This window comes from Trichomonas vaginalis, chromosome III, assembly GCF_026262505.1.
Source record: "Trichomonas vaginalis G3 chromosome III, whole genome shotgun sequence".
Taxonomy (NCBI): Eukaryota; Parabasalia; order Trichomonadida; family Trichomonadidae; genus Trichomonas; species Trichomonas vaginalis.
Genome location: NC_067205.1, coordinates 13,506,583 through 13,523,576, shown reverse-complemented (window position 1 = coordinate 13,523,576; position 16,994 = coordinate 13,506,583). Strand labels below are relative to the sequence as shown.

At 34.4% G+C, this 16,994-nt stretch overlaps 10 protein-coding genes and 5 pseudogenes across 15 annotated transcripts, besides 3 other annotated features; 5 read left to right on the top strand and 10 right to left on the bottom strand.

Annotated features, from left to right (window-relative positions):
- Window positions 1-16,994: part of a mobile genetic element that runs on past both edges of the window.
- On the top strand, window positions 480-1,421 carry TVAGG3_0695950 (organellar and viral DNA polymerase type B; the record flags this gene model as incomplete). The annotated part of the gene is made up of 1 exon (XM_051243207.1): window positions 480-1,421. One exon carries the CDS (start codon window positions 480-482, stop codon window positions 1,419-1,421), a length of 942 nt encoding a protein of 313 aa, XP_051089794.1.
- TVAGG3_0695940 lies at window positions 1,822-2,515 on the bottom strand (annotated as a pseudogene). The gene has a single exon. A coding segment is annotated over exon 1 (694 nt).
- TVAGG3_0695930 (uncharacterized protein) lies at window positions 2,731-3,180 on the top strand (the record flags this gene model as incomplete). The annotated part of the gene is made up of 1 exon (XM_051243206.1): window positions 2,731-3,180. The coding sequence occupies one exon, from the start codon at window positions 2,731-2,733 to the stop codon at window positions 3,178-3,180; it is 450 nt and encodes a 149-aa protein (XP_051089793.1).
- Window positions 3,197-3,616, bottom strand: TVAGG3_0695920 (protein of unknown function, DUF4108 family; the record flags this gene model as incomplete). The annotated part of the gene is made up of 1 exon (XM_051243205.1): window positions 3,197-3,616. The coding sequence occupies one exon, from the start codon at window positions 3,614-3,616 to the stop codon at window positions 3,197-3,199; it is 420 nt and encodes a 139-aa protein (XP_051089792.1).
- Window positions 3,845-12,563: a mobile genetic element.
- On the bottom strand, window positions 4,447-4,688 carry TVAGG3_0695910 (annotated as a pseudogene). The gene has a single exon. A coding segment is annotated over exon 1 (242 nt).
- TVAGG3_0695900 (repellent protein 1 family) lies at window positions 4,738-5,208 on the bottom strand (the record flags this gene model as incomplete). The annotated part of the gene is made up of 1 exon (XM_051243204.1): window positions 4,738-5,208. The coding sequence occupies one exon, from the start codon at window positions 5,206-5,208 to the stop codon at window positions 4,738-4,740; it is 471 nt and encodes a 156-aa protein (XP_051089791.1).
- On the top strand, window positions 7,717-8,434 carry TVAGG3_0695890 (annotated as a pseudogene). The gene has a single exon. A coding segment is annotated over exon 1 (718 nt).
- On the bottom strand, window positions 8,516-9,008 carry TVAGG3_0695880 (annotated as a pseudogene). Its single transcript has one exon. A coding segment is annotated over exon 1 (493 nt).
- TVAGG3_0695870 (organellar and viral DNA polymerase type B) lies at window positions 9,691-10,382 on the bottom strand (the record flags this gene model as incomplete). The annotated part of the gene is made up of 1 exon (XM_051243203.1): window positions 9,691-10,382. A coding segment is annotated over one exon (692 nt), but the record flags the coding sequence as incomplete, so codon positions are not given.
- TVAGG3_0695860 lies at window positions 10,436-11,729 on the bottom strand (annotated as a pseudogene). The gene has a single exon. A coding segment is annotated over exon 1 (1,294 nt).
- On the bottom strand, window positions 12,084-12,289 carry TVAGG3_0695850 (organellar and viral DNA polymerase type B; the record flags this gene model as incomplete). The annotated part of the gene is made up of 1 exon (XM_051243202.1): window positions 12,084-12,289. A coding segment is annotated over one exon (206 nt), but the record flags the coding sequence as incomplete, so codon positions are not given.
- Window positions 12,561-16,994: part of a mobile genetic element that runs on past the window's edge.
- On the bottom strand, window positions 14,001-14,657 carry TVAGG3_0695830 (uncharacterized protein; the record flags this gene model as incomplete). Its single annotated transcript, XM_051243201.1, has 1 exon — window positions 14,001-14,657. A coding segment is annotated over one exon (657 nt), but the record flags the coding sequence as incomplete, so codon positions are not given.
- On the top strand, window positions 15,164-15,787 carry TVAGG3_0695820 (protein of unknown function, DUF4106 family; the record flags this gene model as incomplete). Its single annotated transcript, XM_001329364.2, has 1 exon — window positions 15,164-15,787. One exon carries the CDS (start codon window positions 15,164-15,166, stop codon window positions 15,785-15,787), a length of 624 nt encoding a protein of 207 aa, XP_001329399.2.
- TVAGG3_0695810 (uncharacterized protein) lies at window positions 15,784-16,185 on the bottom strand (the record flags this gene model as incomplete). Its single annotated transcript, XM_001329363.1, has 1 exon — window positions 15,784-16,185. One exon carries the CDS (start codon window positions 16,183-16,185, stop codon window positions 15,784-15,786), a length of 402 nt encoding a protein of 133 aa, XP_001329398.1.
- Window positions 16,211-16,825, top strand: TVAGG3_0695800 (uncharacterized protein; the record flags this gene model as incomplete). The annotated part of the gene is made up of 1 exon (XM_051243200.1): window positions 16,211-16,825. One exon carries the CDS (start codon window positions 16,211-16,213, stop codon window positions 16,823-16,825), a length of 615 nt encoding a protein of 204 aa, XP_051089787.1.

Here is a 16,994-nt window from a genome sequence, read left to right as displayed (position 1 = left end):
ACTTATAACGGTATTGAAGTCTTACGTAGAGACAAGGATAGTTACATTAATGCAACAAATATGTGTCAGCAGTTTAGGAAAGACTTTAGAAAGTTGTTGGAAAATAAGTCCTGGGAAGAGTATTATAAGGCATTTTGTGAAGAATATAGCAACCGCCGGAATTCGGACTGTTGCTTTTTATACAAAATTCATGCAGGAAATTCTTGAGTTTTGGTTGAAAGAATACGGTGGAGCCAAAAGTGGCTCGACCTCAAAACAAGCATTTTATGAGCTTACTAAGGGCGTTATAAATGAATTCAAAGGTATTTACATACATCCTGACCTCGTTCATTTTGTTGCTGAATTCAGCAAAAATAATTTTTAGGGTAGATGGTTAGATCTAACCCGATTTCTACCCTCTTGAATTTTCATGAATTTTCCCGAAATAAAAAATAAAACTAACTTTATTTTTATTTATTTTTTTATTTTGTATAAAAGATATGATTTCAACAATCGGCACAACAACAATTCAAACAACAACAGCACCAAACTCGTTAGTCATGAATCCAACATCTATGTTAGTAGAGATGAAAAACTTCATTCCTTCTTCATATAGTTTTGGAACAGAAATACAAAAAATTAAGCAGGAACTTTTAACAAGTAATTTAGACTGTACCGCACAGGATGAAGAAAATGAAGAATATCTTTATGACATGCAGGACATTATTGACCATTTACCCAAATTGCCTGAAATCCAACAACAAAAGCTCACTATTCATGAATTCGATGAAATAGAAGTGAAACCAACTGACTCAGTAGAAATAAAGAAGTTCATACGAAAGGTAAATTATGAGTTTCTAGGATATCATTGCAACCATAAAGTTATGGACAAAGATTGCGACATGGTATATAAGAACATCTCTGACATATATAAATCGGGGGAGTTTAAGACATACGACAACTTTGTTTCATTAGTTGCAAAATGTGTATGGCAGATAAGAGATAAAGATAGAAGAGGTAAGGTATGGAATGAACAGATAAAACCAACTGCTTCAGATTTAAAGAAAACCATTGACGCCTTGGTTGTTCTAGCTGGTTTTATTTCAATGTATAACGCAAAAATGAATCCGCAATGTTCTAAATGTAAAGCAGCAATGAGGAAATATAACTACTCCGTCAAAGAGATAGAACGAATGAGAAACGACTATGCTGACTTAAAGAAAGAAGCAGAGAAACCAGCAGAAAATAAAATGGACATGTTAGCATTTCTGAACAAAAACTATCCAACTGCTGACGATTTCCTTCTATCTGACGTCAAGAAGAAGTATAAAGAAACTTTCGGCATTGTTAACATTTTTGATATCCTCAGCGAAGAAATAGAAGCTACAAAACTGTTTAGAGTCTCACGAATTCATAACGTTTACCATGTAAAACGGTTATAAATAATGAGGGTAGAAATGAGGATAGATATCGGGTTAGATATACCCATCTACCCTAAAATTATTTTTATTGAATTCAGCACAAAATTCTGAGTAAAATAATTTTTAGGGCACGTGTCAAACCGTTGAGTTTTCACAAAATTCCAAAAATAACGTTTACCATGTAAAACGTTTATAAAATAACTGGGGTAGAAATCGGGTTAGATCTAACCATCTACCCTAAAATATATTTTTGGTGTAAATTTCATTAACTGACTGACGGCACAAAGTGGCTTAACGAAAACATTAATATATAAAATTCATGAAAATTCATGAGGGTAGAAATGAGGTTAGAAATCGGGTTAGATATACCCATCTACCCTAAAATTATTTTTATTGAATTCAGCACAAAAATAATGATTTTTCAAGCTTGAATTCATACAATTTGAACTTTGTTTGCGTAGATATGAATTCTGAAAGAAGTATGAGGGTCTTGTATGACTTTGTACTTCTCCCATAGTTCATGTCTGTCAAACTTACCTGCCATGGACTCTTTCATAAGTTCCATGAAATCGTCTTCGGACAATCCGGGGAAAAGTATTATGTCAGTAAGTATTCTTTTAACATCCTTACTTAAACTCTTTGCTGTCTGTACACAAATGACAACTGAGATGTTAAAGTGTCTGAGCTTCTTAAGAATTCGACACATATCTTGTTCTCTGTTCTTTAACAAAGGATGAGAGGCGAAATCATCTAAGATAAGAAGACATCTATGAGGGTAAGTCTTCCAATCGTAAGATTGCAATTTCTTCGAAATGTATTCTATCTCTTTCTGTTTTTCTGAAGTGTTTCTTCTCTAATATTCTCTGCATTTCCTCATTTGGGTCTTTAAACTTCGAATTTATATACTCATTTATAGCATTATACTTCAAAACTCTTCTTTGGTACTTCTTTATCCAATCTAACAACTCAGTATCCTTTATACATACTAACTTAGACTTCTTTATAATATCTTTGAACAAATTGACGGTTTGGTCAAATTGACCAGAAGTACTACAAATGACTACTAACTCATAGAATGGGTTCTTCTCATCTAGTTCTTGTTGTTGTGCAGCCATTTTAAGATAAGTGAAAGTCTTACCAGACCCAGGTGGTGCAATTAGACCTGTTATACCATTCTGAGCAAATAAGAACTTGTCATGTATAGGCTTTATCTGAGCATTTTCTAACTTCCTCTTGTTCTTATTTAAAACATTCTCAAATTTCTTGTCAATGTCAGCAAACTTTTTTCTAACATATTTTTAGAAAAATTAAAATTTTTATCTTTTAGAAAATGTCTAGCGATTTCGCTATCTATATTCGAGACAAGCTTTTTGACAGCAAAACATCTGTAGACCATAAAATCTTACATAGTGTAAACAAGAAAGGTGAATTTGTTCTAAAGTTCTGTTTCTGGGAATATGACAAGAACCATAAAACATTACAAAGAGCAGTCTTAAAATTTGTCAATGACAGACTTGTTGACAGAGATGACGCCGATTGGAAAGATGAAGTCCAACAAAAGTTCTTAGAATGCAAAGAAGACACATGCGCTGTTCTTAAAGATGAAATAGAAAACAGAATAGATGAGCTATTAAAGGACAAAGAACTTTTACATAGATATGGTTCTGAGAAATTTGACATATCTCCACCAGAGAAGAAGAAGAAAGAAAAGAAAGAGAAAAAAGTAGAAGAGAAGAAAGAACCTGAACCAGTTCCAGAGAAAAAGAAATTTGACATGTAAAAATAAAATTTTATTTTTAGAACATTTCTGGGTCAATGTCAATGTTCTCTTCCTCTTTAGGAGTAAACACTGGCTTAGACTCTAAAATCTTTTTACCCAATTTACCTTGAACTTCTACAACTTTAGACTCATAATATTCATAGTCGTCTGTCTTCTTTGGTTCATAAGGTATAACAAGTTTGTATGCTTTGCCTTCTTTAAGGTTTGAGAACCTTCTGTCAAAACTTTCTTTGACTGTTAACAAACCTTCTATGTCTAAGTCTTCAAATTTCGCACCATTTTTAGTCACAATAGCAAACTTAACTGGTTCGATGTTCCAAACTTTGCTGAATGAAGACTTTTCAAAATGGTAGAAGTAAACATTCAAATATGTGAATGGGTCTAGTTCTTCTTTAAGTCCTGACATGTACTTGTTTACTGAAATATATTTCGTCATCTTTTCTATCGGATAAAAAAATATTTTTTTAAAATTTACTCAGAAAAAATTTTCTTTGTATATACACCATTCTGAACATCTAAAAGACTTTTGACATTTGCCAAGAATGTACGTTTAGAAGCTGCCATATAACCATATTCTTGACAATATTGTTTATATTCATCATATAAAGACTTTTCATCTAATGACACAAAGTCAGTTTCATCTATGAACAGTTCATATACACTCAGTTAGTATCCCTATCTTGGGTACGGCGGCACTGCGTTCCACCTTACCCAAGATAACGGTTTGACACTTTACAAAACCACTGACGTATATTTTACAACACAAACGACAACACTAACTTAACCTTAAATATTTACAAAACCGCCAGCCACTTCACCTCACTAACATTTTCGCTAACGACTTCACTAATGAAAAAATAAACGTTCTCACTAACGTTCCCACTAATGTTCTCATTTACAAAAGTATTGCAGCGCTTCCCATTGCTGTGCTTCACACAATAGTTCATATTCTTCAGTATCGCTGCTGTCACTCCAATCGTCTGAGTCAAAGTCGCTGTCAAAATAAATGTTAGTAAGTTTTGACAAATGTAATGAAACACGTTTACCGTTTGTATCTATTGCTTTTATATATCTCCCATTATGTTTATTGTCATAAACGCTCAAACTAACTTTACCCTTTCTCCCTCGTATCTGATAGAATGTATTTTCACGAGGAACGAAGAACAAATTCTTGAACTCATGACCGTTGTAGTTTGTTATCTCATTAGTTTTCGTCATTTATATAAAAATAAAAATTTTCAGTAAAAATAAAACTAATGAAATATTTTATTCCTCACTGTCGTCTGCTTTCTCCAACTCTTCTAGCTTCTTCTTAAGTTCAGCAATGTTGTCCTCATGAAGTTTAATCTTTCTCAAAATTCCTTCTTTATCTAATGGTTGCTTTATTTTTCTAAACTGAACTCTACCATCCTTCATAGTATGAATGTAAAAACCTTCTGGAATAGTTCCTGATTTAATGTATTCTACCAAAAACTTTGTTTCATTGCTTCAGTGACTTTAGTCGTCATTTCAATCAAATAAAAATTTTAATATTAAATAAAAATAACGTTATTTTTTTCAGTAAGGAAACGCAGGAGTTTTACGATTTATTTGAGGAGTAGGTTCTGGTTTAAACGTTGGAGTCGGTTTAGGAGTTGACTTTTGAATAGGAGTTTGTACTTCCATAGGTTCAGGAGTCATTGAAGGTTTTGCTTGTGAAGGCGTTGGTTTTGACGTTGGTTTTGGCGAAGGTGTTGGAGTTTGTTTAACTTCAGCTACTTCAGTATTATTTACAACATTTGCTTTATTTCTTTTCAACATCATAACTGCTCCTGCTGTAGCTAGCAAACCTAGTGGGAGACCATATCTTATATAAGGACTTGACCAAATGCTATTTTTGACAGGAGCTGGTGGAACACCTAACCTTGGTGAGACTGCTCTTTGCCATTGTGCAGCTCGTAAGAAATATTCAATAGGTGCTCCATAATCGTTTGGTAAAGTTTGTTTCATAGATGGTGAAGGTTCACGAGAGCTTGATGAAGAACTCATTTATAAGCTTTAAAAATAAACGTTCATCCTTTATTCCTCACTGTCGTCCGTAGCTAAGTTATAGTCATCTAATCTTATTATGGGATGCCATTAGCACGCACCTGAATGGCAAAGCAACAATCCCTCATAAATCCAATAAGTGGCTTTGGTACATTTTCAGTTGCTAGTTCAATAGGTCCTTTAACAGACAATTTGTATGTTATTGGAGCAGTAGATGTTTGACCTTGCTGGAAGCAAAAGTCCACTTCTGTTGGAAAAACCACATAAGAAATGTGTGTTGTCATAGCTATCCCATTTATGTTCCACACTACCATCATCCACCAATGACCTCATAACATCTTCATTAAATCCAATCATATCATTGTTTGTATTGCAAGCGTTCGCAAACCATTTCATAAAATACAGGTCCATATGATTTTTCAGGTTCTGCAGGCATATTTCCATAAGCTCCCATGGAAAGCTGAAGATATTTAAACTTAGGGTTCTCAAAATTAACATAATAGTTGTCTTTCTTTCTAAATAGTGCCCAAATACTTTTAACATTAATAGGCGTATAAGCTGCTGTAAATGTTGCACTTGAACTATCTGTATTCTTTGAGAATGAACCGTCCATAGGAATCCAATCCATAACTTTAACAGGAAAACATAAAGCCTCGTTTGTATAATGTTCTACAAGTTCTGTATAAATGTTAGGGTCTAAAGAGAATGATTTTTGGATGAATGAAACATTCATTAAAATCCATCTTTATTCGAAATAGTTGCTGGGTTCAGTTGTAATAGTAAATGTTCCACTAGCTTCTATTGCCTTCGTTTCATAGTGAATGGTTCATTCCATGGAACAAATTTATTTGTCGGTGGATTTGAATCTGAAGCAAATGCAACTTTAAGAGTTGGATTGAAAGCAATGATATCATTTACAGATATAGATGTGCATTGTAAGCGCGTCGCTACTGAACTTTACTTTAAGCTGAACGTTTCCTCCAAAAGCTGGAATAAATCGAATAGCTTCTAATGGAAGGAATCTTCTAACAGGAATTCTTAAACGAAGCTTAAAATCAAATGATTTTCCTGCTGTAATTGGACCACTAACAATTTGTCCTGTTCTGCATGTTCCCGAATGACTCCATACATCTTCATGTCGAGTCTTTGAGAAAACATCTACTTTCTTTATTTGTTCGGTAGTTTGTGAGTTGAAGTTATATATGCTTCTTCTCTTGCGTTGTCTTGAGAATATACGATACGACCATTTGCAAGGATTTGATATCCAGCAACTGCATAGAAAGCGTCATCGAAACCAATCCAAAATCCTGGTGGGTTTGTTTTATTGGAACCTGAACCAATTTCTTTATCTACAATAAATTGACCTTCCATTTTATACGTAATGAATGTATTGTAAAGGTCCAACATATTTTCACCAGGAGGTGAGAGATTGAATGTTACCCATGTGTTATCTTTAGCAGTTCCAGGTTGTGATGGAATCTTTGCGTCAGAAATATTTTCTATTAGTGTCACCAATTTGAACTGCATTGTCTATGATATCGAAATATGAGCGAATCTGATGAATATGCTCTGCTGGAGTAAATTGCGTTTAGCTTGTTCGTTCTGCATGTATTTACTTCAGATAAAAATATCTATTTACTTCATTATTCTCACTCTCTTCTTGGCATTCGTGGTGGAAGTTGTTTCTTGACATTTTCAATGAACTGTACATTCTCTTTTGTCTCAACTTCTTTCACTGGTGGGTCAGGGTTCTTTGACTCGTTTGCTTTTCAATGAAATTCACGAACTTTGCAATAAGCTTGGTTCGTTATTGAAAGAACATCTGGCTTCTTTCTTCTGTTCTATTGGTGGCTCAGTTTGAACAGAAGGTTTTATATGGACTTCATCCTTGCCATATCACACCTTAATGTTGTCGCTTTCTGCATTCGCTAATGGAACCTTTCTTTTTCTTACGTATATTTTACCATCTTTACTCTGACTTACGTAATAGAAAGGATGTTGTATTCCTCTTGCGTCATTTAATATAATAGACTCTCGCTCTGATTTTGACAAGCTCATTTTACATCGGTTAAAGTTTTTTTTGTTTTTATCTGCAGTCAAATGACTCAGACAAGCCCTACGGACAAGACCCAAGGGGTCATAGATGTTGAAGCATTGAAGAAAGAAATTCGTGAGCAAATTTTATTCCGAACTGACGGAACAAAAACAAGAACAAAAGCCAGAAGAAGACCAAAGAGAAAACTTAGTGAAAAACAACTTGCTGCATTAGCTGCTGGAAGACAAAAGAACCCCACGTTTGCTGGCGAAGAAAGCTAGAGAAGAAGCTGAAGCAAGAAAGAGTAAATGGTTATTTTTATCCGAATTAAATGTATAGACAAATACCTTTATCTGTTGCGTTCAGTAGTGAAAACCCTGACGTCAAAATAAAGGGGAACAGAGTAACGTTTAAGTTTCCAACAGACTGGATTGTGAACATAAATGAAGAGAAGTACATTGGCATAACAAATTATGTATATAACACGTGCTTTCAGAAAGGTTGACTTTATACTTCAAGTCGAGATAGAAAATGACGAACAGTCTTTAAGCGCCCAAAACATTCACATATACAAATACTTTAAAGACGATACAACATTGCAACAATGTATGATTTCATTTAATGAAAATGTTCGAGAAAAAGTTTAACATTGAAGTACAAACTTTACAGCCTTTACGTGAGTTTCTTGCACAACTGAAAGAAGAAGGTAGTCAGCCACAACTTATAGACTTTCATTATGAATTTAATGAAAATGAAGATGGAACACATGACTGTCAGTTTGTTGTATTCTCACCATTCAATGAAGTCGCTAAAGAGAAAGAAAATCCATTACGTATAAGATTTCAAATCTCTGAACTCAATGAAGACTTCAAGAATGTTTTCAATTATTATGCAATGCTTCCGAGGAAAAATGAATTTTCAAAGATTGTAACACCTGGCATTTGGGATAGAAAGCAAGCTATATTATATTCAAACTTAAGTAAGGGAGTTGAAAATGAGTTCATTGGTCATACAAGAACTTCACCACTTCCTAACCCTAAATATTATAAATTAACTGGCTTCAATCGTGAGTTTTGGATAGACATGTTCTCAACTCATGACCATAACTGCCCAGTGTTCTTACCTCCAGACCATAAGGACTGTCTCTACATTGAAGCACAACTCTTAAACTCTACCATCGCAGTATTGTAAATGACCACATGGGCTTCGCCCTTGCCGCTAGCGGCTTATTTTTATCACGAATGACCTCATTACTGACAAAAATAAATGACCTCAGAACTTCAACTTACGAATAAAGCTTGTTTTAGTCGTTATTGAGAAGTTAAACTTCTCTTCAAAGCAAGGTTGACATGACTTACATAAGTCAAATCCAATCTCTGACCGTCATAAAGTGCTTTGTAAAGTTTCATTAAACTGAACTCAGAGTCTTTGTCATATGTTCCTTGCGGAACCATTAAACCTTTATCTTCATCATAGAAACACTGAACAGAGTCAGGAAACATTTCATTAGCGGTTAAAGCAATAACATCTTGCTTCACGCCTTTCATTCTGCAGTGAAATGCAACTTCATTTAAATCATTCGTGAGTAAGTCTATGTAAGTCTTCTTTCACAAAATATTGACTTGTATGCTAAACTTTGTTTATCTTTTGTGATTTCTGCAAAGTCGCTATGAAATTGACCAAGGTTTTTACCAATGAGAACTCTTCCATAACGTTTCTCAAACTCTTCAGCTAAACGAGGGATATCTTCATGTAGAGATGCATACTGTCCGTATCGCTATAAAAGATGTCCATTCCTAAGTCCTCAGCAGTACAGAATACTTCACACATTATTCTCTTCGACATAGACAGAATGTTAACACCAAGTGGACAGAAGTTAAAGTGTCTGCAAATGCTTTTCGTTAGCTTGAAAATAGTTTTATCTGAACCATCCAAACCTTCGAACTTCACTATATGGTTGTAGTTTCTGATGGCATATCTTATAGCATCTTTGTCATCTACTATGGTTATTTTTGACTCAATAGGAGATAGAATAGTTTTGCCATAAATACTGTTCAGAATGAGCTTTATATTTTCTTGCAAAGGATTTCCTTCTTTCTTATACTTTAACCTTAACTCAAACAACTTCTTTACTTCATCTCTTATTCTAATATCTCTGTTTCCATCGTAATAGTATCCTTGCAACACTTCACATTTGACACCTTGATATTTTGAGGTCTTGTAATGTTATATGGTCAACATACATTAAACAGCAAGTGTTTGAACTTCTGGGAACGTTAAGTTCTGGATTTAGTTCAGGGTCACAAACTATTAAAGGAAAGTGTCTATGTATTCCAATCTCTGTTATCTTAATGAGAACAAAGAAGCCAGACATAAACTTTTCACCAATGGGTTCCTTTTGGTCGTCATCGAATAAATGCTTTAACAAATATTCAGAACTTAACATCTCATCCTTCATAACCTTTGGAATTCCTTCTAAAGTATAAAGTCTTGCTATAGCTGATGGATATAATGAAACAGCGTCGAAGTCAGCAATGAGTTTCTTTTCGCTCTTTTGTTTAATGTTATCTGACAGCATACATCTTCCACCTTGAATACAGCGTGAAATAAATTCTCTTGGTTTATTTGAGAGATCATATAAATTTCCATTCGGGAAGTACACTCTGTTCTCAAACAATTTGTTAGCAATTGAACAAATACTAACGTAGTCATAAACGTTTAAATCAAATTCTTTCAATATGTCATTGCGGAACTTAACAAAACCTTCTCTTAAAATTCTTACATCTTGTTTGCAATAAAATGTGCTATATTTTTCTAAATCGAAATGGTTTTCATCTATTCTGCAACCTTTGATGGAATCTATGTTTTTCATAAATGTATCTGCATCCCGGATAAACTTACATGCTTCAGAAATGACACCAGTTCTGTTGTCATTTGCTAACAAAACACTGCTGTAGTAGTTGTATGGAAATACTTCTTTCGGTCCTGTTTGTAAGTTAAACATAGCAGGAAATAGTTTAAGCTTCTTATTTATAACACTGTAAGAGTCTTTTATAATAATTGCCCTTCCTTTATATAAGCCAGTTATTTGCATTGTTCGTGAACCTTTAATGATGGGAGTTCCTTTCACTTCTGTCATGTGTCTTAAGATGAAGTTTATATCATAACTGAGGTTATGGAAATATATTAAACTCTTGTCAGGAAGTCGTTCCAAAAATTCTGTTGCACAGTTTGACCCCATATGCTTTCACTCACTGAACCATCTTCACTGTCGTAACAGATGTTAAAAGCTTTATGAAAGCCGTCTGTGCTACACTCAAAGTCAGCAAAGAAAACTGCTCAGGAATGAACTTACATTTAGCTTTATTTACTTCTTTTGACTCTGCTTTCTTCTTCAGTTGTACACAATACTTTGGAGCATATGTCAAATCTTTAAATGGTGCAAGGTTCTGTTTATATAAGTCAGTCGTATATGTGAAAAGTTCTCCATAAGAAATAGGTTCGAAATATTTGCACTCCCACAATGTTTTCATAACATCCCATAGCGGTGTAGTTCTATCCATGCGAACTACATATTTAATCTTCTCTCTTTGTATAAATCTTCATCTGTTTCTCAATGTTCATTCCACCACACTCCTTCAAGATTTCTATATAGTTGCGAATGAAATATGTTGTCATTGGTAATCTTTCATTTAGCATGTAGTGGTCTTCAACAAAAAGTAAGTCAATAGTTCGAACAGTTTCACATTCTTTTGGTATATATCTCTTTATTTCATTATGTCTTGAGTCATTGAAATAACCAATGGTAACATTAAATGCTATACCAGTTGCGTCAGAAATTTCTTGTACTTTACTTTGAGGAAAGTCTCTAACACGAATGACTTCTCTCATGTGGTCAATAGTTTCTTCATTTACTCCAGCCTGAATGCAAGCATAAACGAAGCAGTTATCTTCTGTCATAAGTGTTGCAGTTCTTTTGTTCAGTTCATTGAAGATTTGGTAGCGTTCAAGATTTATAGGTAATGTGCAAAGATACTTCCAGAACTGACCGCTTCTCTTCTTATAAAACTTCTTTTCACCATTATCTTTCCAAAAGCTTTCTATAAGTGCTGGGTTTCCTGTTTGTTAAGAGCTTCCAAAATGGCTTTTCTGGTCATTTGTCAGTGTGCTTTTCCATCTCTATATGGTCTCTTTTTTGGTTTGCCTTTCTTTACATCTGACATCGTTAAGCCTTCATATTCTGTTAAATCATACATCTTTATTTCAGTAAGATTCTTTATGTTTGTCAAGAAGAAGTCATAGTGCATTTCAACAATACCTGCAGCATTTGCTTCTATCTCTGATATAAAGTTCTCCTTCAAGAGCTGATGTAGTAATGTTCCAATATTATTGAGGTTTAACGTAGAACATTCATACTTTCCACCATGTTTTATAACATACCATCCATCTTGTTGGAGTTTATTTTAATCTTCTCTAAGAGTCTCATGAAAACCTTACCGAAATGTTTGTGTAAGTAGTCTCTGTTTGGTTCATCTAAAGCTTCGATGTTAAAGTCAATGAGTCTATTGCCCTGACTTCACATTTCTCTTCCTATTCTCTTCATCTTTCTTTAACCATCTCTCACCTTCTTTTGGTTTGTCGTCAATGGAACGAATGACATCGTTAGCTTTGCGAACTTGTTCTATAGCGCTCTAAACATCTCTCTTCTCTGTTGTTTCAGTGTGTCGTCTCTCTTCTTGTTTCACCAACTTTGCATTTGTTATGTCAAACATTTCTCTTCTTACTTCATGAGGTACTGAACGTCTATGATATAAGTCAATAGCAACGTCATTTAAAGGAAATGCTCTTGCATGGACTTCGTCCTCGCCCGCGTTGCGGCTTTATGAACTCATGAATTCTATCATAACTTATTGCACCATTATAGTCATTGAGGATGTCAGCGAGTGCTTTTTTGTTTGTTGCGTAATGCTTTGCAACATCTATATTAGCTTCTGTAAGAAGTTGTTTTATTTCCGAGTGTTCTAACTTAGACAACTTCCGATACATCTTTAGTAGGAAATAAAAAAATATTTTTTTGAAAAAATTAGATTAGATTTTTTAAAGTTATTTTTCAAAATAATTTAATATTTTTATTTTAATGAAACACATGCAAGATTGCAAGTTCTTTTCATACAATGCTCTCGCTAATGCCATCAAGAATGAGTTCAATAATGCTTCAAATGTTAATGTTATCTTTAACAAGAAGTTTGTGAAAGAATCTAAGTTTGGTCAGTATGTCAGACCATTAGCTATTGTCATTGACCGCAAACGTTATACTAGTTAGTATGGTTATGTTGGGTACGGCGGCACTGCGTTCCACCTTACCCAACATAACGGTTTGACACTTTACAAACCCGTTAACGTATATTTTACAACACAAACACAAACGACAACACTAACTTAACCTTAAATATTTACAAAACCACCAACCACTTCACCTCACTAACGAACTCACTAATGTAAAAAAATAAACGTTCTCACTATCGTTCTCACTAACGACTTCACTAATGTTCTCATAAATTTTCCTCAATATCTTCATCATCAGTGTTAACCCTATTGTAGTCATACTTGAAGCCATAAACTTTCTCTAACTTCTTAACGTACAATTTACATAACTTACCTTCGTCATCGTATGGTTTAATGATATAACTATTTCTATCTTTATACACAGTCAATGAAAAGTCAACTGGTCTCGGATGTATTTGAAAAGAACATGTTATGCTCAGGAAGGAAGAATAAATGTTTTAAATGTATGTTTGTTATACTGTGGAATTCGAATGAGTTCTTTTGTTCTGTCATTTACATCCAAATAAAATTTTCAGTAAAAATAAAATAAACTTAAAAATAAATGATATCACCACCCTCACACGTATGAAAACATAGCACAAAAATAGATTTAGGTGAAGTGGTGAGATCTCACCTCTTTTTTCACCCTAGCCGCAAAGCGGCTCTGACCCTTTGGGTCTGTTGAATTCATTGCTTTATAACTCTCTTCCTTGGTTTCTTTTTAGTTGCTTTCTTCACGTCTGTCTCCAACTTGACTGTCTTTCTTCTTCGGCCGTAATGATACCAGTTACTTCCACCAGTCAATGGGTCAAATGGTCTTTCGTAAGGGTTTCCATACATTCCATAGGACGGAAGAACTACTGGTGGAGAAGAAACATTTTCTTTAGTTCCATCGACTCTATTTAAATGCATTGTTTCACCTTTCATCTGGTCATTAAAGTCTTTTGCGTGTTTTGCAAACTCATCGTCCTTTCCTAAAGCATTTTCTGACTCAGTCGCAACCAAATTGGATGCTTTATTTATGAGCCCTATTTTATTTAATCTTAACTTCTTTGCAACCAGCCTCCAATCTTTCCTTTATTTGCATCTAATGTCTTTGAAACCCTTCCTCCACTCATTTTATTTACTGCGTCATAAGCTCCAAGTGCTTTTGCTCCAAATGCTAATGCTTTTGTTCCCATTGCGCCTAAAGCTGCCCAAGCTACCATTTACACCATATTAAAATCATCTCTCTTCAATATTATCTCATAAAAGTTCTCGTTACTGGAGAAAGTCAATGAAACATAAGCGTTCTCACGGGCTTCGCCCTCACCGCTTTGCGGTCTATCTAACTTCTTTCTTATATCATCTATACGCTTCAAAAGTCTGAACAATTGCTAACATCTTCTACAACAGTTATTTCATCATGAATGACCTTCAAGAACAAGCTCATTTAATATGCTATTAAAATCATCTCAATAATGAGTCCATCCTTTCCATCTTTAGGTAGCACAACATCTTTCATTGAAGAAGGTTCGACAAGTCTTATGTTAAACTTACTGACAAAGTTTGTTATACTATAATGCTTTGGCGGCGAATACATATAGTTTGAAAGACATAATATAGATTCTTCAGCAAATTCACTTATACTGGATTTTATAACAATGTTCTCACGAGACCAAATACCACCAATTGACAATCTTGTAAGCAATCCTGCTGAACCTTCTACTGTAAACGTCGATGGTAACATTCCACGAAGGTCATCTATTGACATCGTTGAGTCACTGAATTTAAAGATTTTCTTAAAGCAATCGTCATTATCTAACCATGCAATAGCTTTGAAGTTTTCATTCGAATATACATCTGCTTCATTAAATGTAAATCCTGACTTCTTTGCAGAGATGACTTTAAAATCTATTGAGTTTGTTTCAAAATTATATGCTATGGTAACTTCTGAAGGTAATGGATGCCCTTCCGCAGTCAGTTGTTCTCTCACTACCGTTTGAAGCTTTGTGTTAAAAACTTTCATGTCATCTCCTGTGTCTAGGTTCACATACACAGCAACAGGGAAACTATCTTGCTTCTTTGTTTCATCATTATATCTCAAAACATTAAAGTTCTTCAATAATATTGTTCTTCCTGCTGGAATACTTCGAACCTGTCTGATTTCAATAGCTTTCTCACCTCCTACATACTCTACCCAGTGTCTTGGATATTCATAAGTATACTGACTTTTCTTGAATTTTGGTTGGTTTCATCATAACATGTTCATAGTATATCTTTATACTCTTGTCAGTTAGACTCGGTGCTATGTTCTGAATATTTCTGACTTGCATTTTTAATGGAGATAAAATGAAGCATTTAATACATGACGTAGATGAAGACATGAATGAAACTACAGACAAACTTAACTCTTCTCTTATTCTTCCTTTCAGCAAAGATTATGAGTTCTGTTCAAATGGTGTGTATTTCTATTGTGGAAAGATGGGTTCAGGTAAGACATTTAACCTCATTCGTCATATACTCATAACAGAGCGTTTAGGAAACGACTCTTACTATGACCAAATCATTATATCAGCAACTTCAGACTCTATGGATTCAACAGCGAAAACATTTATGTCAAAAGTTCAAGCCTCTGTCGTTAAAGTTCCAGACAGTGAACTCATTGAATTTCTTCAACGTTACATTCGACGTAAGAGGAAATATTATGCCATCGTAGAGTTCATACAGTCAGGAATGCAAAAGACTTCTGAGGAGATGGAAAGAATTATTGACAAACACCACTTACGTCAGTACTCAGGAGTTTACGATATGAAACGACTTACAAACTACATTCTATCAAAACTTTCAAAATACCCCTTCAAAAAATATCCTTCAAATACTCTGCTCGTTTGCGACGACTTCGCCGGAAAAGGTTTAGTGTCAAAACCAGACTCACCATTAGCTAACATCATTACTAAAGTCAGACATTACCTTTTAACTGTAGCAATACTTATGCAAACATGGAGGTTTTTAGCTTTAAACATAAAACGTCTCATAACTGACTTCGTTATCTTTCAAGGTTTCTCACGTTATGATATTGAACTCATTTGGAAACAGTCAGGTATAACATTACCTTTTGAAGAAATTTGGGAAGCATATAAGTCTCTCATCTCTCCTCGTTCATACCTTGAGATTCATATCATGACTAATACCATTAAAGTCAAAAATATTCCATGGGAACGACCAACATTGTTTTAAAGTTTAACCTTCAATTGACTGATGGTAAACAAATTCCATGCATCTCTGTCGCCATTTCTGTTAATATTTTTGCTGTCATTCATATCATCCACTTCTCCATCCGTTAGCTTTTGAGGATATGCGTTAGAATAGCTGTTCTTAAATGAAGGCTTTTCACCTTTGAGAGCATAAACTCTATAACTTTCTGCATACTTTATGTTTGAACCTCCTGAGCCATCATTGACATAAATTTTTATAGGCTTCCACCCTTTGTTCATGTTCCTGCTTCTTTCCTTAGCTCTTTTGTTCAGTAGTTCTACATCTTTATACACAGCACCTGTCTCAGTGAATTCAACAATATTTTCATTCGTTAGCTTTACATTCAAACCCTTGTCGAGTATATTGTTCATTTCATACATATAAAAGGTTTTTATTCTATATGAAATGAGAAGCAAATCCATCTTAGCTGGTGCCGTTAATGTTCCAATTGAACCAACATCAAATGTTGACTCACGAACGACAAACAATATTGTCATAAAGAACTATAGTTCGGAGTGTTTGAAAGAAAAAGAACCAGATCTTAAGTCGGTGAATTTAAACACAGCTTCAAACGCTAACGCTACATCAGATGTTAAGTTAGAGTATCCACCACTGGACCAAGTTCTTTCAAGAGAAGCCAACGACAACCCTTACACAAATGTTCAAACAAACCCTTCAGATAACGTAGACCATTACCTTCTTCAGTTATACCAAACAATTTTACTCAAAGACGATAAGAAGCTTTTGACAAATCTTATAAGTAAGAACCAAATAATTCTAACAAAGGAGGACCTTGAAAATGTTATCTCACGAATAACAGGGAAACAATGTGTCATTGACTATCTCGACCCTGAAATCGAATGCTGTGGTCAAACTCCACTATTCATGAAAATAGGTAACATCCGCATCATTGAAACACCAGGAACTACAGGAGTTGAGTTTAAGTATAAATATTCGAACGAGTATACAAAACTATCTACTGACTATAAACTTTGCTTGAAATATGTTTTAGTAAATTAAAGCAGTCAGGACCTTCGGTCTTGGCGCTTTGCGCCGTCAGTCAAAAAATTTCAAGTTAGCAATTTGTAATATCTATCCAAAACTTCTTCAACAGTATCGAACTCATCTTCATAATGCAAACCTAATCTTATTGACTTGGTGCAGTTTTCACTAACACAATATTTTTCTG